The sequence below is a fragment of the Emydura macquarii genome, unplaced genomic scaffold, assembly GCF_026122565.2.
Source record: "Emydura macquarii macquarii isolate MOO-44397 ecotype Brisbane River unplaced genomic scaffold, CSIRO-AGI_Emac_v2 contig_3121, whole genome shotgun sequence".
Lineage (NCBI taxonomy): Eukaryota > Metazoa > Chordata > Testudines > Chelidae > Emydura > Emydura macquarii.
The window spans coordinates 8,748-30,793 of NW_027133258.1; the positions used below are offsets into that span (position 1 = coordinate 8,748).

The 22,046-nt window shown below is 46.5% G+C and overlaps 1 protein-coding gene across 1 annotated transcript; it reads right to left on the reverse strand.

Moving 5' to 3' along the window:
- Window positions 1-2,662: 2,662 nt before the first annotated feature.
- LOC137141837 (stonustoxin subunit alpha-like) lies at window positions 2,663-21,396 on the reverse strand. Its single transcript, XM_067530921.1, is given in 4 exon segments — window positions 2,663-3,043; window positions 4,412-4,725; window positions 12,581-14,626; window positions 21,297-21,396. Coding segments are annotated over 4 exon segments (2,841 nt in total).
- Between the last annotated feature and the right edge of the window lie 650 nt (window positions 21,397-22,046).

The following is a 22,046-nucleotide window of genomic DNA, read 5'->3' on the forward strand; positions in this document are numbered from 1 at the left end:
GATCCATCAGCCACGCCTGTTCTTTGTGTCCAGTAAAGATCAGGTCTATCCTGCCTTCTGATGCCTGGCAGGAACTCAGCGAGTCTCACCCTGCAGAGAACTGATTCATCGTGACACTTGTGTGAGGCTCTCGGATGTCATTCCCAGTTTGACTGCCAAGCCTTCCCGTATCAGCTCAGCACCACACCATAGTGCCAGGGTTCAGATCCCACACAGAGCACTGCCCAGCAACGTGTGCCAGGGCAGGATTTGGGGAGAATGACGATGGCACTGGGGGTACACGTGTGGGGTGTCGAACTTCCTCAATATTGCACACATGACTCTACTTTTCATTTTCAGTCTGAATTGGGTTGAAGAGTTGAAATATCAAAACTTCCATTGACAAGTTCAGCATTTTTGATCACAAGGAAAGATAACCGCCATCAGCTGTGTTCAGAGCTGTTATGAAGAGCACGGTGACCAATTGCTCTCCATGTCCTCTGAAGGTAGGACAAGACGTAATGGGCTGAATCTGCAGCAGGGAAGGTTTAGCTTAACTATTAGGGAAAGCGTTCTGCCTCTCAGGGTAGTTACGCACTGAAATAGGCTTCTAAGGGAGGTTGTAGAATCCCCGTCACTGGAGGTTTTCAAGAACAGGTCCAACAAGCACCTGTCAGGGACGGTCCAGGTTTACTTGGTCCTGTCTCAGGGCAGGGGGCTGGGCTAGCTGCCTCTTGGGGCCCCTTCAAGTCCCACATTTCTATGATTCTATATCAATATTCCCAAACTGAACTGATTAAAAAATGTGTCGTGAGTAGTTACAACTTTAAACTGCATTTCCCTCTGGGGCTACATGGGAGTTGTAGTCTGGGCACCTCATGCCCCCATTATCGCTATGGATTGGTTGCCACGGCCAGATTATGTCATGGGGGATGTAGTCCACTCAGGGATCCTGGCCAATGGGAAAGAATGGCTAAACGACAACTCCTATACGGCAATATGACCCCATACGGCACTGCAGTTTAATGTTGAACTGTCTCATCCAGCCAGGCAGAACAGTGACATCTACTTCCTGAGAAGATGGAAGAAACAAAATATTATCCCTAAGGACTCACCATCTATAACCCTCTGACCACTACAAACAAGTCTAAATATGCCGAACAGCTCGGCAAGAGGACCACAGAAAAATTGAGGAACAATCTAATCCTCAATTGTCCATTTCATTTTAAGTGATCGCCTATGGCATGTGTGAATCCCTTATGCTTAACAATCTGTGCCAACTTGTAGTTAGCTAAGACACTCTGGTTACCTTCCCCAAACTGGAGGAGAGCTCGGTGAAGCCTGAAAGCTCCAACCTTCCACCAACAAAGAGGTTGATCCAATAGACTTGGTTACTCTAATATCCTGGGACTGACACCGCTACCACTACACTGCATACAACTAGGGTAAGTATCTTTTATCAGTTGTGTGACGCTGGATTGGGGTGGGGGGCATTTATTATATTATTTAACATCAGTGTGTCAAAATCATAATAATTCACGTGAGATATGCCATGTCAGGGTCTGTTAGAAAGGCTGTAATGTGCTAAGTAAGATGATGATGTTTATGTTCATGTGTTATGTGTGTAATGGAAATCATGGATATGGTTAATATATCTGTATTTCAAACTGTGCTGTGTCTGGGCGACACCCCAGACAGGATGGCTGCAGCACTAGCCTGATTAATGGCCCATTAAGGAAATTCACAGGTACAAGGGGAGAAGCCAGGGATACATCTGATGAGTCACCAGGACTTACTCATGTGACTCTGGACTCCATCTTATTCCTGTAAATTTCCACGAGCAGCATGGCAAAGGCCAAAGGACATAAAAGGCAGCTGCATGACATCCATTTTGTCTTTAGTCTCCAGCCTACCTCTGGATCAACTCATTTACAACGGAACTGAATATAAGCAGTGAAACAAAGGACTGAGACCCGTCCAGGTACTGGATGTAACCAGAGGGACTATACAAGCCTGCAAACTCCACATTTCTACTGGAAACCTGATGTATATGGACTTTCAAATCATTTGTATGTGTGTTATTGTTTTAATCATTTAACATTTCTCTTATAGTTTGTTTCTTTCTTTTTGTAATAAACCTTTAGTTTTAGTTACTAAAGGATTGGCTGGCAGCATGGTATTTTGGGTAAGATCTAAATTTATATTGATCTGGTGCTGTGGCTGACCCTTTGGGGTCAGGAGAAACCTTTTTGGTAAAGAGCATAGAGTCTTAAATAACTGGTCTCTTTACTGGACCTAGTGGCCGACTGGGAGCCAGAGACTGATATACAATGAAGAGGGCTGTGTATATTTTTATTCTGGCTTCTTGATAACCAGTGTGGGGAATCAGAAGCACTGTTTGTGGCTGGTTGGGAAGTCTGACTTCAGTGTCACCCACCAGTGCTAGAAGAATCTGCACTCCTTTTGCAGCCTCCCTGACCTTGGCATTTTCAGGTGGCTACCCTAGGCATGGACGGGTCACAGGGGAGTCTCACAGGGATTGTCACCATGGGTCCGAGTTGCCTCCAGGCTCGCCCTTCCCCAGTGCATACTAGGCCGAAGGTATAGTCCATTGTGGGGCAGTCTCACTGTAGGTGGCCTAAGTGGCCACAAGTGAACACGGACCAACCTCCGTGGGTCCTGGTCAGGCTCTGGTGTCAGTGGCCTGGTTGGCAGGCCCCAGGGGTCCAAGGCCCATTCTGGCCTCTGACTGGGCAGCTCCTGATGGGCAACTGGGGTTGATGGCGCTGGAGACCAGTGCCGCCTGCCTCCCACAGCTGGGCCTGGCTTGGCTGGTGCTGGGGTTGAGGAGGAGGGCCTCGTACAGGGGGCTCTGGGCAGCGGTGGGTGTCCTGAGGGTGGGAGGGGTCTCTACTGCTAGGAAGTCCTCCATAAGACGCACTGCATCGCTCAACGTAGTCGGGTGGTGGTGCATGACCCAGGTCCTCTCTTGCGGTGGAAAGATCTGGAGGAATTGCTCCATCATGTTCCGGTCCGCGACTTCCGAGGTCGATCGTTGGTCCGGCTGCAGCCACCGCCAACAAGCGTCCTTCAGCTCCTGGGCAACAGCTCAGGGCTGGGTGCCCAGGGGTAAGCCTTCCTCTGAAATCGATGCCTGAAGGTGTCAGGGCTAATAGCCAAGGCATTCAAAATCGCAGCCTTCACTGCCTTATAGTCATGGGCCTCCTCCTCGGAAAGAGCCCGGTGGTGGCCTGTGGGACTCCTGTTAAGTAGGGGGCCAGCAGGGTAGCCCACTACGTGGGGTCCCAGCCAGTGGCCGACGCGACCTGCTCAAAAGTGACCAGAAAGGCTTCTGGGTCGTCCTCTGGTCCTAGTTTGGTAAGGTGCAGCGGCATCGGGGCCCCACCTCCTCCCATCGTCCCTCCCACAGCCGTACTGTTGGGGCTGGGGAACAGGGCAGCCAGCTGCTGGAGGCAATGGTGTTGCTGTTCTTGCTGCTGCGACCCTAGTTCGCCGACGAGCTGCTGCTGCTTAGCCCTGGGTCTGGATCAGCTGTTGTTGTGCAGTTGGGCCACTAGCTGTTTTTGTTGGGTCTCGGCCCACCATTGTCTTAGCTTGTCCAGGTCCATCCTGACCTGGCGATTGGGGATGGCGTTATGGGTCACCCCCTTGTCAGCAAGGGGCGAACGTTGCCTGAATTCTCAAGCACGTGTAGAAGATCCCCTGTACGGGGTGGCACCAGTGGCCGTTCCTCGATGTCAATCTCCGAGGGAGGCAACACCTCCCGGTGCCAACGCCCTTTGGGAAGTCCCACTTAAAGGGGCTGCCTCTGGCCCTTCGTAGGGGGTAATTGTCTCTTGGCCTGGCCCTCAGTAAGTGATGGCCCAGCAGCAGGAATCAGCCTTCAGCCCTTGGCGGGGTGAGGCAATATTCTCTGGGCTAGCCCTCTAGCAGGGCAGGCCCATAAAGGGAGGAAGCAGTCTGTAGCCCCAGAGGGCAGACAGGCACTGGGGGGACGTAGTCTCAAGCCCTTGTCAGGGCGAGTAACAGTCTCTGGCCTGGCCCTTCTGTAGGACATGCAAACAGTCTCGAGCCCCTGGCAGGGCAGGGCAGAAGGGCAGCAGTCTCTAGCCCCTAGCAGGGCAGATTGCTAGCCCACACCTGGCCCTTCGGCAGGGCATGGCAGGCAGTAAGGGGCAGGCTCTGGCCCTCAGTCGGTATCCACCCCAGGTCAGAGTAGGTAGGGTGGAGAGGGACACAGGACCACCCGTCTCCACTGCATCCCAGCCCAGGGCCCTGTCAGTGACGGGGTGTCCCGTCACTGGGTCAGCGGGGCTTTGGCTGAAACACGCCGACGCAGAGTGAATGCAAGCTCAGCCGGACCATAGTCAGCTTCCCTGGGCTTCTTCTTCCCACACTATCCCTAGAGTACCTTGTCTCCTGAGCCGTACCCGGTTCCTCGTCGCTTGACGGCAGGTCCGGGAACTGTTCGGGGTCCTCTGCAGAGGACAGCTCCTCTAGGTCCCAGGGTGCGTCCCTGGTACCAGGGTCCCTTGGTCCCAGGGCCACCAGTGGTTGGTAGCTTGGGCAGCTCCTCCAGATCCTCAGGGCCCCAGGCAGTAGGCAGCTCCTGTAGGCCTTCCTCCGGGTCATAGGGTCCAGGGGTCTCCTTCAGCTCATCCAGTTCAGGCAGCTCCTCCGGATCCTCAGGGCCCCACGCCGGGGGTAGATCCACCAGCCTCTCCTCTGGGCAGCGGTCAGGTGCAGCCGTTGGCTCGAGAACCAAGGGAGAGGTGTCCTTCTCCTTCAGCCGCTAGGCTCTGACTGAGCGACAGGCCTGGGTTTTATAGGCTTAGCCCCGCCTACCTGCTTCCAATCAGCTGTTGCCTTCCTGGGTTCCAACACCCAGGGGGGTTTGGCTCTCCCTCAGTGTCAATCTCCGAGGGAGGCCACACCTCCTGGCTACAGAGACACTGATGATAGACTGAAGTATTTTTTGATGCAAGCCCGTTTATTTACAAAGAATGTACACAAGGTCAGGGTCTTGTTTCCCTGACCACAGCAGGAATCAGACAAAAGGAGGCAGTTTCTCTGCCCACAACCCCAAGCCACTTTCCAGGCAGCATTTTGCCTAAACGTCTCTCTTGGCTTTCTTAGGCCCATGCTGCTTGATGCCTCACTTGCTGCTTTCTGGCATTGTGCTTTGCTTTTTGTCTGCCTCTGGCTGCTTCTGACCCACGCAGACACACACAGCTGCAAGGAAACCCAATCCCAGCCCCTGTGTTTGTATTCTCTCTGTCTCTGGGTGGTGGAGTCCATTGTTTCAGTGATCGTTAAACACAGGGTCTTTAGTTGTTCCCTCATTTAGCCTGCCTGGAAAGTGAGTAGCATGTTCCTGAGCTTCAGTTAGGTTTCATCCAACCACCTGCATAACAACCCCCTCCCGCATCACAGCTCCATGCATTGCCCCAATGGAGTTCAAAATAGTGCCACCCTATAGGACTCATCCCAAACAAAAAGAAAAGAAATAATTTACAAATGATACAGATGCAGGCAAGTTCTGAGTGGCCCTCCCCTGCTCAGCCAGCTGAAAGGAGGGGCACTCTATTTGCTTGGGCACTGTATGTGCATGAGTACAACTAGGGGCTCAGCATGATGGGAAATGGCCAGTCCGGCTGGGGTTGGGTTACAAATCACTTTAGTGTTAATTGCAGGGGAATGAAATGTTGTCCCCCCATTGTATGAACAAAGGGCAGCAGAACCCTGCTTAGCCTGTTCTGATGAAAGATTCGCTCCCATCCGAACAGAACTCAGCACAGGAGGCGTTCATATGCCAGGGCGCTGTGAGAGCAGCAGGGAGGGAATGAGGGTCTCCCTGTTGTGGCTGCACCAGCTCTGACTAAGGGCTGCCCTCGGGCATGGATTGAATATCCCTTCCCACTGTCAAAATATAGAGCTAAGGGGATTCCTCTTGGAGTCTTTTGTTCAAATCAGGGGCAATGCTCCTGTGTCAGCAGAGGGTTTCCCCATGGACTGAGAGCTGAAATCACTGAAAGATGATCTCACTAGACCTGAAATCACTAAAGGAACTGGGGAAACCTCGAGATCCTGGGAGCCAGCGGGGGGTTTAGCTGAGCCCAGTGACCGGCAGGAGCCAGCAAAGGGGGCTAGCCAAGCCCTGTGAGGGAGACATGGACAGTGCAGCTTTGAGGGGCGGTAGGGCAGGGGAAAGCACGAAGGGAGAGGCAAAGGACACGGCCCCAAGAACTCTCGAGTGGGGCAAGTTCTGCTCATGGTTTTGAATTCTGTTTGCACTGTTTCCCCAAATCAGGGCTGAGTTACTTACTTTTATTAAAGGGTTTACTTTCTACACTCAGACTCGGTGCTTGCCCAGGGGATAGTGTGTGATTTCCCAGGGGACTGGGTGGGGGCTCGAGCCATTTCATAGAATCTTAGAATCATAGAGTTGGAAGGGACCTCAGGAGGTATCTAGTCCAACCCCCTGCTCAAAGCAGGACTAACCTCAGCTAAATTTGGTTTGGTGTTGTGTCATTGACAGGTACCTCTAGGCAGTGAACCCGGCCCTTGTTCCTGCTGACTCCTCTGGCAGAAGGGTTACATATTGGGGGCTCTTTGGGGATCCCTGGGTCAGTGCCCCTCGCAAGCTCTTGTCTGACCCAGTAAGCTGGGAAAGCCATGTTGTTATAGTTGGAGGAAATCGCAGTGGTATAATGGCTAATTGCCCGGTTGGTTGGTCTTGACTCAGCAGACCCAAGCTTGGGGGGATACAGCCTCGGCCAATGAGTGGACCCAGGCCCAGGGGGGCAGGCACTGGAGAGGGTAGTGCTGTCCCATTGTACATCCAGCTCCTACTGTAAGTTAAGGTTATTTGCTGGGTGTCCCCTCCCAATAGCTGGAGAAGAGGAGTTTGAACCCTGGTTGGAACACACCACTGAAATGCTGCAGGTGTGGGCCATACCAGATGCAGAAATGCAAAGATGTCTAGCAGAGAGCCTCAGGGGCCCAGCGTTAGACGTGATTCGCACCCTGAAGATCACTAACCTGGGGCCAGTGTGAAGGGCTGCCTAGAGGCCCTCAGTCACACTTTTGTGAACATAGGGGGCTCTGAGGACATTTATTGTAAGTTCCTTAATTCCTCTCAGCGAAGGGCAGAGAAGGTTTCAGCTTTTATACAGGGGCTGGAGAAACTACTTCGCAGCCTCCTTCACTGACAACAGGAAATACAGAGGTATCAACACCGCACTTCCCTTTGGACCTAGTTACGACATTAACTGGATTAAACCTGGCCATGATGTCATTACCTACTAAAAATCCACTGGAAGTCTATCTCTAAGTCCTACTGTCAATTCACCACTAAAATCCCGCCATTCTAGGTGGATCTTAGCTAACGGGACAGTCACAGGAAACTCTGCCAGACCCAGAACAGTTATGCTCCTGCCTGCCAGTTTGTTCTCTTCCTGGACATAACATCCCTATACCAAATAATGTCTGATGCTGTGTCACGCCAACCACGACAATCCACGCCATTCACCTTTGCATGCCTAATAAATTCAGCACTGCCTCTCCAAGACTCAGCTCTGACATAGTTCACAAGACTCTGTCCTTCCCCCACACCTTCTCCTGCGGCTAATGAGATAGTGTTAGTGATTACAGGGTTAACATCCACACTCACAGTTATGGCATTGGTACTAGTAGTGGGTGCAGGCTGTGGGGTGGTTTGAAGCTTTGGACAATTTGACTTTATATGTCTGGGTACCCCACACTGGTGACAGATAACTGGCTTCCCTTTAGGGTGAGAGGTTTCAGACTCTGGGCTGCCTTAGGGCTTTTTAACAAAATTGGGATTAGGTTTCCCCTTAAATCCTTCATCTCTCTTAAATTGTGATGCAGAGTTAATGCTTTCCCCAGGGGCTAATTTCTCTCATGATTCCAATTCTGCACATATTCTTCTGCAATTTCTGCAGTGTGCAAAACAGAATCAGGCTTTTGGTCGCACACCACAGCCCGGACCTCATCTGGAACTAATTTAAATAACTGCTGAAGACTAATTAATTCCATTAGTTTCCCAAAATCATCCCAAGTGTTTTCACTAGTAATCCATTTCTTAGCAAAACCTAAAAGTTTATAAGCACATTCCAGATAGGTAACGTCATTAGACATCTTAACATTTCTAAATCATAACCTGTAAGTTTCAGAAGTAACTTTGAATCACTTTAACACAGTATCCTTATATGTTTCATAATTTAAAGCATCATCCATACCCATTTCACTGAACAGCTGCCTGGCCTTCCCAGTCAACCTGCTTAGTAGGACGGGCATCCGCTGTTCATCTGGGATCTTGTGCAGACTGCACAGGTGCTCTAAGGTAGATAGAAATTCCTCAGTATTCTCAGTATCTCTGTAAATGGGACAGATCCTTTCCCAGTTTCTGTTATCCAGAGGAGACGGATTTCCAGGTGGTGGTGTCTTCCTTTGTTCATCCTGAACCTGGAGTGCAGCAGTTTCTTTTTCAGCAATCAGGCGTTCCATCTGCCTTTGAAGTGCAGCTTTTTCTGTTTCAGCAGCTTCTTTCTTTTCTCTTATTCAAAGTTCTGCCAGTTTCTCTTCATGTTCGAATTGCTGCTTATTCTTTACTGCTAGCATTCCCACTATTCCTGCTTCAGTCCCTGTATCAAGGGCAGGTGATGACACATCTTTTGTCCTCTGATCACGGGCTACTAATAGGCTTTTGAGTTCTTGATCTGTGTTTTTCAGGGCTTTTTTGTCAAGATCTGCATCTGCTCTCCTTCCACCCACTATAACTGATTTTTAACCCTTAAACTCTCAAATGCCAAAATCAGTTTTGAGAATCGTGGGGTTATGATCCAAAATTCAATTAATCTGTGGTAATGTGTCTCCTAGCCAGACTACGCCACTGTGACGTTGGCCTCCAGGGGAGCCATGCTAAGATAGCTCAAACAGGGCAAACTGCAAACAATGGGGCAGGCAAAGCCCTAAATACTGGTGGTTTTTCTTCCATAAGATATACCAAGCCAGCAACAAACAGCATCTGATGACCTCACTGGTCATTCAGTAGACAAAACACAGTTCCCTTAAAACTATCCAGCCCTTTGGCTACCCCCAGACAACTAAGTCAGATATGATGGGGATTACTGAAAATCTTTATCCATCATATGTAAAAAAGTTCTACCAAGCCCAAAGGAACGGACACATTACCAAACAGGTCAGTGAATAGTTCAGATCTTTCCCAAATACACGCTTAAAGCCAATCCTTATTAACTAAACTAAATTAAAAAAAAAAAAAAAAGGAAAGAGAGTAATGGTTAAATGCTCAGTGTACATACACAGATGAAAATAAACTTCTTAGGTCAGTTTCAAAGTAGAGATGACAACTGAATTGCAAAGTTCTCAAATTACAAAGTCTCTGAAATTACCCAAAAGCTTGGAGGTCATCAGTCCTTGTTTAGAGCTTCTTTGTTAGAAATCCAGTCCAGAGAAATGAAGACTAAATAGTCCATGTGCAGAGTTTGTTCAAATTCTCCCATGAGAATTAGCAGGGCGAGTCCAGGCTCATGCTGGGATCCCAATCTTGCGATCCAAACTTTCCCTGCCGAGCTTGGACAGATTTGAGATAAAAAGGATCAGTCCACTAGAGTCTTTCATAGATCCATGTAGGCTGACCGACATTTTCTTCACAGCAGGTGCCTCCTTGAATAATTGATAGATGATTACCTGGGACTCTGAAGTATCATCTCCTATGTCCTGTGCGCACCAGTAACTAGTGACATTAGCACAAGGTAACTGGCCATTTACAACCATTTACAGGTATTTACTACTTCAACTTCAAAGAGGAATACAAACAATGGTATTGTTACATTCAGAGTTCCATCTAAATGTTCATATGTTCCTGTTGAACTCTTAATCAATAGGACAGTGACAGACAGGAAAGCTAACCTCTAACACTGCTAACCTCTAACAAGAGATATGTAAACAACATCAAATAACTACCAACATACACTTGCACATCAAAGCTTTAGTCTACTTATGAGGAATGACCCTCACTGCCATTGTATTTTCCTACAATATATCTTTAAAGGTCAGATTTAGGCCATGCAATTTGTAAAGTCGCTTGCCTTTTTCGGGCATAGCATCACAACCACAAACACAGTTTTGCTTTTGTTCTTATTATAGTGGATCGTCGGCTCACTCATGCCATAGAAAAAAAAAACTAGGGAAAAACGAAGACAAAACCGATTCAAGTGAAGCACCGCTGCCACACGTACAGGTAAATATGCTTGTTTCACAGGAGTGGGTGCATAAACTACTACAGATACAAAGAGGGGCATCATCAAATAAGTTTGAGAACCACTGGGCTAGATGGACCATTGGTCTGACAGAGTACGGCTGTTCTTATGTTTTGAAAATGTGGTGCATAGATACTACAGGAGTGGGCACCCTGAAAACAGCTGTGATACTGCACATCCACAGTCACTTTACCTTCAAAATAAAGTTGAAGGGGATTTATTCCTCGGACAAACCTAACTGATCACACTGGAGTTTGCAGCCCTCTGTCCAGCAGGGTTAGCAGAAATAGTGGCAATCCACATGCAAAAACTCTGTTAACGTGGAGTTATGGATGTGGGTGCTCATCCCTGCCCTGTTCTCCTCAGGCACTTCCAGAGCATGCATTTAATTCCCAAAGTCACACATGGAAAACCAGGAAATGCAAAGTTAGTGTGACATTTTCCACACAACCTTAATGCTTTGAACCTTAAATATTTGAAAACACGGGGCAATTGGGGAGGGCCTAGATGATTGGAAAAAAGGCAAATATAGTGCCCATATTTAACAAAGGGAAGAAGGAGGATCTGGGGAACCACAAACAGTCAGCCTCACCTCAATCCCTGAAAAATCCTGGAGCAGGTCCTCAAGGAATCCATTTTGAGGCACTTGGAAGAGAGGAAGGATCAGAGTCAGCATGGATTCACCAAGGACAAGTCATGCCTGACAAACCTGATTGCCTTCTATGAAGAGGTGACTGGCTCTGTGGATGTGGAGAAAGTGGCGGACATGATATCCCTTGACTTTAGCAAAGCTTTTGGTACAGTCTCTGAGAGTATTGGGTTGGATGTATGGGTTCGATGAATGGATTGTAAGATGGATATAAAGCTGGCTAGATCATCATGCTCAATGGGCAGTGATTAGTGGCTCGATGTCCAGATAGCAGATGGTAACATGCAGAGTTCTCCAGGGGTCGGTCCTGGGAACAGTTTTGTTCAACATCTTCATTAATGATCTGGAGGATGGGGTAGATTGCACCCTCAGCAAGTTTGCAGATGACACTAAGCTGGAGGGAGTGGTAGATACCCTGGAGGGTAGGGATAGGATATAGAGTGACCTAGACAAATTGGAGGATTGGGCCAAAAGAAACCTGATGAGCTTCAACAAGGACAAGTGCAAAGACCTGCACTTAGGATGGAAGAATCCCATGCACAGCTACAGACGGGGACCAAGGGTCTAGGCAGCTATTTGGCAGAAAAGGACCTGAGGGTTACAGTGAACAAGAAGCTGGATATGAGTCAGCAGTGTGCCCTTGTTGCCAAGAAGGCTAATGGCATATTGGGCTGCATCAGTAGGAGCATTGCCAGCAGATCGAGGGAAGTGATTATTCCCCTCTATTTGGCACTGGTAAGGTAACATTTGGAGTATTGTGTCCAGTTTTGGGCCCCTCAGTCTAGAAAGGATGTGGCCAGATTGGAGAGAATCCAGTGGAAGGCAACAAAAATGATGAAGGGCTGGAGCACATGACTTACGAAGAGAGTCTGCAGAAGAGAAGAGTGAAGGGGGACTTGATAGCAGACTTCAACTACTTGAAGGGGGGTTCCAGGGAGAATGGAGCTAGGTTGTTTTCAGTGATGTCAGATGACAGAACAAGGAGCAACGGTCTCAAGTTGCAGTGTGGGAGGTCTAGGTTGGACATTAGGAAAAAGTTTTTCACTAGGAGGGTGGTGAAGCACTGGAATGGGTTACCTAGGGAGGTGGTGGAATCTCCATCCTTAGAGGTTTTTAAGATGTGGTTTGACAAAGCCCTGGCTGGGATGACGTATTTGGGGTTGGTCCTGCTTTGAGCAGGTGGTTGGACTAGATACCTCCTGAGGTCCCTTCCAACCCTCATCTTCTGTGATTCTAGGATTCTATGATGCTGCCCGGTTGGGTTGCTAACAGGAACTGGGAACATAACAGCATCTTCCCTTCCCTAATCAAACCTGTCATTGTCTCTGTGCCCAGCACCAATCCAAATCAGAACTCCTATTATACAGTCTGATGAATCCTCTCTGTAACTTTGGTCTCAGGCATTGTTATCTAAGCCATCCAGTCCATGCACAGGAACCAGCTGGGGTGTTTAACTGGACACTAGGATTTATTTCTAATTTACTTATTATTTGAATGGAAGCTGAGCCTGCATTATACACCCAGAATATTGTAGATTAATTCCCTTGATAAGGATTCTGATCCAGTAGCTCCAGGGACCAGAGAGCTGTAGTTGAGGAAGAATAAGCAGATATATTTAAATGTTTACCTTTCGTTACTGTTAAGATCCAGCTCTCCTCACTTGGGTCACTCACCGCCCCGTCCGCACACATAGCCGACACTCGGAATCCGTACCGTGTCTCAGGCCTCAGTCCATCAATGTGATAAAATGCAGTTCTCTCTCCTGTCCTTCGTTCCAGCCATTTGTCTTTCCGCTCATATCTTTCACCTCCAGCCTCCTCCTTATATTCCACCTTATACTCCTTTATACTGACCCCATCTCCAATGACACTGGGAATCTGCCAGGTGAGGGTGATGGCAGATGAATCTACAATAGTTGTTGACAGGTTTCCAGGAGGGCTGGTAGGAAGAGTCTTCACAGTACCATTCACGTCGCTGCTTTCACTGAGACCTGGTTTGCTCACTGCAGCATATCGGAACTGGTACTCAGTGTTTGCATGTAGCCCGGTTACTGTGAATGTCTCTTGTTCGTTATTTACATTCACAGCCGTCCAGTTCTCCTGCCCTACAATTCTGTACTCTACCCGGTAGCCGGATATCGCAGCCCTTCCATAGGCTGCTGGTTTAAACGTGAGCTGCACACGGTCATGTCTGATTCCATCAATCAGGGGAGGAAGAGGCTTTGAGGGAGGCTCGAAGTTGGTGCTGACCAGCTCTCCATCTTCATACAGGTAAATGGAAGCTCCAGGATTGTCCTCGTCTGGAACAGAGGCCACAACGAACCGGGTTTTTCCATTAGATTTATTGACACGGGCAAAGTCTGAGAAGAAATTTACAGATGCTCGTGCTCTTTGGTGTCTCTTTTCATCCTCAAACCACTGTCTGGATTTTGATTTTTCACATGCAGAACTGACTGATGCTGCATCATGAGTTTTCTCTACATTTTGGGTCTGAAGCCAGACATTTAAATCTGATAAAAATGGCTCCTCTTCATGCAATGAAGTAAATGTAAAGGAGACAACATACTTAAGCACGGGGTTAATTAATACCTGTTTTAGTTCATTGCTGGAAGAAGTAATATCCACGTCATTTAGAAGAGTGAGGTATGATTTCACAAAATTCATCTCTTGCATCTTTATATCAAGAAATTCATTGAGTCGCTGAGCATTGAACGGTGATTGTTCTTTGCTGCTTAAAATGTCCTCCAGGGCCCCTTCCTCTGCTCCTCCTCCACGGATAGCAGGTAAGATTTCAGATAGCTCTTGCTGGAAAGTCTGTCTGTACTGATTACACAGATCTTTGCATTGCTGGATTTTCCTCTTCATTTCAGGGAAAGTTGTGGCCGTTCTGTCCTTCAGCATGTCATTGCACTGCATGTCTAATTCTGTGAAGTGCTTCATGACAGCTTCAACATTAGAAATCAGCCTTCCACTGATCTCGTGTATCCGCTGAGTGCCTCTGGTATCTTGCTTGATTAGTGGATACAGCCGGACTGTCACCGCTACGGCCTTCTCCCCATTATCCCCCAGCAGCTTTGGGAGGATGGAATAAACTTTTATGGCATCTTGATAAGTAATTGGATTGTTCTCAAGACAAAAATCACCATAAAACTTACAACTGAAATTTTCAGCATTTTCTATTGCTTCATTATCCATTTTGCACTCTCCATCTTCTTCTGAAATCTTTGGTATTTTTTATATCATAAGTTTCATCTTTCCCTGTATCTCTTCTACACTCTCAGAAGAAGAAACTTCCCGATCAAACACAAAGAAAGCCTGTGCCCCGTACAGCACAGCCGTGACCACATGGGTTGCTTTGCCTTGGTCGAATACAGCAGGATAGGAGGCCTGCTGTCCTACATGGCTCATTGTCAGTTGCTCAGACCTTGTTGTCATTTTGTATTGGAGAGTAACTCGGGCCTGATGTCTGGATTTCCTGGTGTCATTTAAATATTCAGCAGATCCATTCATTTCAACTAAACCACACAGGAAACTGGCCTTCAGCGATTCACCAGCATGGAGTGCAGAGGCCTTATCTGCAGTGGTGTCAGATGCAATAACCTGAAATTCAGTCTTGTATTGTTTCTTCATTTCCACATCCTTTGTAAGAGCCGCAGTCTCCAACAGCATGAGGCCTGCAAAATTCCAAACACATAGTGACTAACACAGAAGCTAGGAAATCTTTCCACAGTTTAAGCATGTGTACAGCTTGAACTGGGCTGGGTCATATTTCATTTAAGATTCAGTCTCTAGCACTCGTGGTTGTGAAGAATAAAATGTCACCCAAGTGTAACCACTGCAATGATCTTTGCCTGAGTCTGCAGACAGCCTGAAAAAACAGCCCAGACAGTTGTGAAGTGCCCCGTTCATCTCGAAGAGGGGTTAATTCAGATACCCAATGACAGTAATTTGAATGTCGACATTGCTAATGATGTCACTGCTGAACAAAGCATGTCAGGGCTAGTCTACACTAGAAGCGCTACCTCGACGCAGCTGCACCATTGCTGTGCTGCTGTAACGAGTCTGGTGAAGATGCTCTAAGCTGATGGGAATGAGCTCTCCCATCTGCATAATAACTCCACTTTTGCGAGAGGTGGTAGCTATGTGAATGGGAGAAGCTCTCCCACCAACACACCACTGTCCACACCGGCGATTAGGTCGGAGTAACGTATGCCGCTCAGAGGTGTGGATTATTCACACCCCGGACAGCCATAGGTTATACCAAAGTAAGCTCTCATGTAGACAAGCCCTCAGAGAGGAGAGGGAGGATCACAGAGCTGCACAGTATACTGGGGTTGACACTTCACTTCCATGCCACGTGTGGGTGGCACTTGCTATTATTGTGACAGTGGGATACGTTGGTAGCAAATTATGAATTTTCTTTTGTGTTATGTATAACCTCCCTTTCCTTCCCAGGTTACTTGTGAGCAGGCAACTCCCACCTCTTGCCTGGGCTTCTTACATCATTAAGGATAGGGGAGATCCTGGAAGTTCCAGCTGCACTGTTCTCTTACTGCAATGAATATTTATAGCTGGGGGTGGCTCCCCTTGGACAGGCACTGTATACATCTGTGCATATACTTCACTGGCCTCCAGGAACAAAAAACATAAATAACGGATCTTATGCAGGCAATAAACACCCCAAATAAATGGACTTTGACCTGAGGTGTGTGGCTGGCTCCCAGGAAGTAGAAGAACTTGTGTGTGATTTCTGGGTGTAAGAATCATTTACCACAGAAGTCTGGTTTGTCTGGGTGGTGACATGAGGGGCTCGCATGCCTGAAGGGGCCTGTCTGTGGCTTCATAATAACTAGTGTAGTATTTTGGGAGCACACATTTTTCACTGGCTTGGTGAAACCTTAGGATAAAATACACCACCAGTCTGCGGTACAGGCTCTGTGTTTTGCCAGTCTGACCTTATACTGGCTCTCGTTGCTGTGTCCCTTACCAGGCAGCGTGGCATCACTAATTGAAAACTGCAGTTAAATATTCAAAGTGGGCACTCAAGCCCTAGAAAGGAAAGATGGTCTTGTCTTTAAGGCATTGGCCTGGGACGCAGGAGATCTGGATTCAAGCCTTTGCTCTTCCACAGACTCCCTGTGTGACTCTGGGAAAGTCCCTTAGGGAATGTCTACACTACACACTAAGCCCGGATCTGTGACTTGTGGCTGTGGTATTTGCAAGCCCAGGCTTGAGCATCCATGCTGCACTGTAAACCTGGGTTTGCAGTTGCTGGACCTGGGTCTGACAGTCCTGCTAGTGGGTCCACACATCATCACTACACAGACCTTCTGACTCAGGTCTGCAGCTTGAGCGGCAGCCACACTGCAAAGAGACAGGGTCTGGAGCCAAGTCACAGCGGGACTCAGCACTCACCACCCTCGAAGGGTCTTAGGACCCATGTCCTAAATGCTTGCTGACCAAGTCAGATTGATTTGTGTGTGGACGGAAGGGTGGCTTGGGCGCAAACCTGAGTCAGGGCCAGGCTTAGTATGCAGTGTAGAATTCATTAACCCAGTTAAACCTGCTAGGGTGGTGGGTCAGAGACTGATTCTCCCTGACATTTTGCAGTGTGGACACACTCAAGCTGCAGACCTGAGTCAGAAGGTCTGCACAGTGCAGTATGGATGCGGTAGCTTGCGTGTGAGACCCGGGTCCATCATATTCTTTGGGCCAGATTTGCAAGTGCTCAGCACCCACAAATGGGGTCAGTTTGCAAAAGCGCTCAGCTTCCCTCATGTTGCTTATGGCTAAATGTTCAAAAGACCTTCATGTCCAACGTGCTGAGCTCTTTGAAAACCTGCTCAGGTACTTTAGTGCCCGAGTGGAAGCTGAACTCTTTTGATCTCTCTGTAAGTTGGTCTCCTGTCTGTAAAATGAAATAATAATTCTTCCTTTCCACCAACCATTGTCTGTCTTGTCTATTTACACTGTCAGCTCTTCGGGGCAGAGCCTGTCTCTGACTATGTGTTCGTACAGCACCTTGCACAGTGAGGTCGGATTGGGTCTCTAGGTGCTACTGTGATGCAAATAATAAATAATAATAATCAAGCCAGGGGTACAGCCATCAATCATAATGGCACAAAAATTGAAACCAGACCTCAAACATTGTGTGTTATTGCTCTTAGGATGGAACTGCTTTACTCAATGCCCCAAGAAAAGCAACCAGCCTCTGTTTGCTTTAATCCTTTTCTTGAGGTTCTCAAAATACCTGTTAATGCCTGAGACCAGTGTTAGAACTTTTTCAAAACAGCAGCCAAGATAAAATAGAGTAACCTATACCAGTGAGAGCGAGGCAGGGCTAATATGCACAAGAACACATGCAGTCTGTGTTTAGATAAGGTGATTTTTGAGCAATGAGATGGACCCAGAAAACAAAGTGATCAGCAATGGATTAACCCTATGATACAGTTATAGTGTTACTCCTTTCGACCCCGGTTAGCCAAATTCAGAGCACTGAGGGTTGTTCCAGCTAGGAGGAGAAATTGGTGATAATTAGGAATTTTCTTTGCTGCTGTCTTGTTTATTTACCTTTCAAAGAGCTACAGAGAAACACTGTGCTACCCGCATTCTTCTGGTTCATGCTGTAATGCAAACCCCTATCGCCCACCTCATATTTTCCCCACAAGCATTTCACCCCTCCTCTGCTGACCTCCTCCCTAAAGGGATTGGAGCTGAAGAACCAGGGCTCAGCACAGAAGATGCTGAAATTTGGGGAAAAGATGCTAGCCAGCTTCTTGAGGCATGACTGGAAGATGAAGGAAAGATTCAATCTTCACTGGAACATGCATAAGAGACTATTTGGCATGTCAGCCCAGAACACCCTTGTCCTTAACCCCAGTTTGGTTGCATCCCCTGCTATTGCTTCCATATTATCATGTTCTGCAGGCAATGGAGAACTCAGGGAGGGGGTTGAACCAATCCATGCATCAAGGAATTGCAGAAATAGCCATACCCAATGCATCCTACTCCATGCCGTCGCAGGGGAAAGAGAACCCATTCTCTGCTGCTGTGCAATTCCTTTACAGGTGACATCACATTTCATTTTTCACATTTTTGTGCGCTTATTTGGCAATTCTAGTCTTTGTTTTATATTGTTAGCACTGTTTTGGTTTTTCAGTTTTGATTTGATTTGTGCATGTTTGGATTATTTTTCCTTTGCACTTTAGTTTTTGGCAGTTGGAGTACTTGTTTGAAAAACCTTTTTTACAACACTTCAGCACTTTATCCAATTCCAGACTAATGAATGGCTCCATCATACTATCAGCTGGATTACTCCTTAGAAAACACCGCCACTCATCATGTACCTGTCGTTCTACAAGTCTGTCAACAGGAACTTTGGCGACCTTCAGCAGATGACTGGCAATCTGATATGCAGTAACTGCCAGCCTGCTTTGCGCATGGACATTGAGCTGCAGCTAGTCGACAAATTAAGCTCCAGCTTTTCCGGCTTGACCGCATAAAGTAAAGTGCCACTGTTGATTCCTCCCATCAAGCCCAGTGAGCCACATCCAATGATTCTCTATAAGATAGTCTGCAATCTCCGGATCACCTGACTGCTCATACTGCCTCAGCAACTCTGCACAATCCTCGTTCAGACATGGAATGTGCACTGCTCGGAAGCCACATGGAATTGTTGCATTTGCAGCTTTAAAAATGGCACAACAGAAACAACGGTTTGCATCTTCCACAGAGATGATGTTTGATGGAATGGTTACAACGCTCCATTCTAAGTGCTGAAGGATTTAAAATCGGATACAGCTCCCAGATATAATAGAATCGCACCTGAATTCATGAACCATTTGGGTCCTCGCTCTTAGGAATGGCTTGTTCGGTTTTTCAACACAGTTCGGCAGGAATCCAGATTGCCTAGAATCTGGCACTAAGCAAAGTTATTGCCTTGCGGAAATCTGGGAAAGATCCACAATTGCCTTCGAGCTACAGACCAATTTCACTTCTATGCATCTACTCTAAGGTGCTTGAGCATCTGATATTGCAAAGAAGTTCACCATCTAGCACCAGAGCAAGTTGGCTTTCGCCACAGTCGTAGTACATGTGATCAACTGCTGACACTTACAACATTCATCAAAAATGGATTCCAACATAAACTGAAGACTGGTTCGCTTTTCCTTTACCTGCCCCCGGCAGATGATACAGTTTGGCACACGGACCTTTCGGTAAAATTGTCTAGAACTATGCCAAGCTGGTTAGTATATGCAACGGTTCTGTTTTAGAGAAATCACCATTTCCGTGTGCATGTTGGTGATAGAACATGTGTTTGAAGGCATCAGAAGAATGGCCTTCAACAAGAATCAGTATTATCTCCAATGTTATTCATTGAATGACCTACCATACACCGGGTCTCACAAGTTTGTTTATGCAGAGGACTTATATCTTGGCATTCAGTCACAGTGTTCTGAATGCAGATATGGCGGCTATGGCCAATTATTGTTGTTGGTGGCACCTGATAACAAGTGGGAGCAAGACTATGTCAGGTGTTTTCCACTTACATTGTGCACAAGCGGGCAGAAAGCTGAATATAGTTCTCAATGGTCAACAAATAAAGCATAATTCACACCCAGTCTGTCTAGGCATCATGTTGGAAAGAACTCTTACAGATCGTGACCATTTTACCAAAACAGCGACTAAAGTCAAAAAGTTCAACAACCTGCTCAGATAACTGGCCGGAATGACATGGGGCACCAACGCCCAAATGTTACACACTTCTGCCTTGGCACTTCATTATTCAGTGGCAGAGTACTGCACTCCAGTATTGGCTCACGCTTCCCACACAAAGATGATTGATGTACAACTAGATTCTACCATGCGTATTATTTCAGGCACACTTAATCTACTCCTTTACCATAGTTACCGATTCTCTGAAGTGTTACTCCGCTCAGCGTTCACAGAGAGGAAAGCGTAGCAAAGCTCATAATGAAACTACATGATATGCCACATCTACCATTAATTAAAGATATGTTTAATTCACTACATAGTCATCTGCCCTCATGGGCCCATTGTGAAAAAGTTTACCAGGTGAGGGATTTATGGTAGAGGATGCATGGTGAGCTTCCTGGTCTGCAGAGAAAGTGACAAATAATTATCTTGTCTCAGACCTCACTCAATGTCTACCTGGGTTTGATTTACCACGAAGGCAGTGGAGTCTTCTGAACCAGTTTCCTACCAGACATGGAATTTGTGCTGCAGTGGAATTTCGGTGGGTAGCCACAAACTATGACACATATTGTTAAGGACTGCAAAATGACTCAACTTCCTGGAGATCTTTGTGCCTTGAACATTGTTGATAAGAACACTGTGGCTTGGCTTGACCGGATTGCATACACCAAATAAATAAATACCAACCTTCATAATTAATCTCTAAGTAGCAACCAAAGAATGAACCTATTATAGAGTTCTATGGCACCATTGCTTTATGTATGATTATTAAATTTGATTTTAATGCCTATTTTAATGCCACATATTTATATGGTATTTCTTAAAGCACAGTAAATTATTAAGCAAACTGTTTATTACTTGCTATCAATTATGCTTCTTTACATTCTATAATAATTTAGATTGTATTTCCTTAAAGATAGTTAATGGAACTATATTGCTTATCATTTATTTATTAATAATATCTCCTTGAATTTTATACTCCTTTATGCAATACTGTTTCTTTAAATATAACCAATGTCCTGTATGTTTCATTTACATATCCTTACTTAGTTGTTTAATTTTTATTTCCAATTTCCATTTTTTTAAAAGTATTTTCATTTTTATGATTCAATAGACAATTTTCTTTAGTCAAAGGTTAAATTTTCTTGTTTCTCTTTAGTTGCGGTGGCATAGGAAATGAACTCTTGGGCACTTTGTTGTTGTAGGATAAAAGGAAGTTTTAAAAAATATGTTAGGTAATATATTTTTTTTAAATATCCTTTTTTCTAGTGTGGACAAGCACCTAGGTGGAAAAGTGTGGGACCAGTTCCCTGAAGTAGTCTCATAATAAACCATTATTAACCATTCCTTCTATTTATTGTTTCCTCACATTAGTAGTTTCCTAATTTTGGTATTTATAATTCTTTGTCATCCAACATTAACTTAGCACATGGAATGGTCCAACTGGAAGCCCACAGGCTGGATCCAGCCTGCAGGACAATCCCTGAACATGTCCTCCCCAGAGCAGACCTGCTGTACAAAATGGTGAACTCACACAGCGTGACTTCGCACGCCCTATATGTGTCAGGTCATGTCGCATGGAATCTCATCCCGCAATAAATTAATAGAATCAATGTTTTGTACAGTTACCTGGGATGATGGAGTCTTTGTGGCCATCATACAGCATCCCCAGCTGGAAAGGACGACCCAGAGCCGGCATCTCAATGGCTGCATTTTCAACAGATGCCATACTTGTAACTGGGAGATTTGCCCAAACCTAAAACACACCAGCAATGTAGTTACAGCTTACTGTACAGAATCTCTTGTAGACCATGATCTCATTATATGAGAGTGCTAATTTCCCTTGTGTTCATTATTCCACATTTCAGTACCATTACAGCAAAGAGTGGGGAATAATACTGCCAGTGTTAGAACTCTACCTTTGACTTTAATCTTACAGTAGGTTAGAGAAGGCTAAGTTACAATCATGCTCCGAGCACCTGTGAATAACCAGAAAAGCAAAAGAGAAACAAAATCCAGACCAGGATTTAAGCAACTGAAGAAAACCAAAAAAACCTCTATCGCTGCTCATGTGTATACACTGCAGGTAATGAGCAATTCTAATCAAGAGTGTCACTGCTCTAGTCTGGGAGCATAACGTAGTAAAATCTCATCCCATGGACAAGTTAGTGATAGAAAGATCAGGGAGGTGTCATCTGATTTGTAAAGATCTGCAGAAAACAAGGTTACTTACCAGTAACTGATGTTCTTCGAGATGTGTTGCTCATGTCCATTCCACTATAGGTGTCTCCGTGCACGGTTACCTGGAACTTTTTTCCCCTTAGCAGACCCCGTAGGGCTGGCTCCAGCGCCCCCTGGAGCCCCGCATACATACCGTGG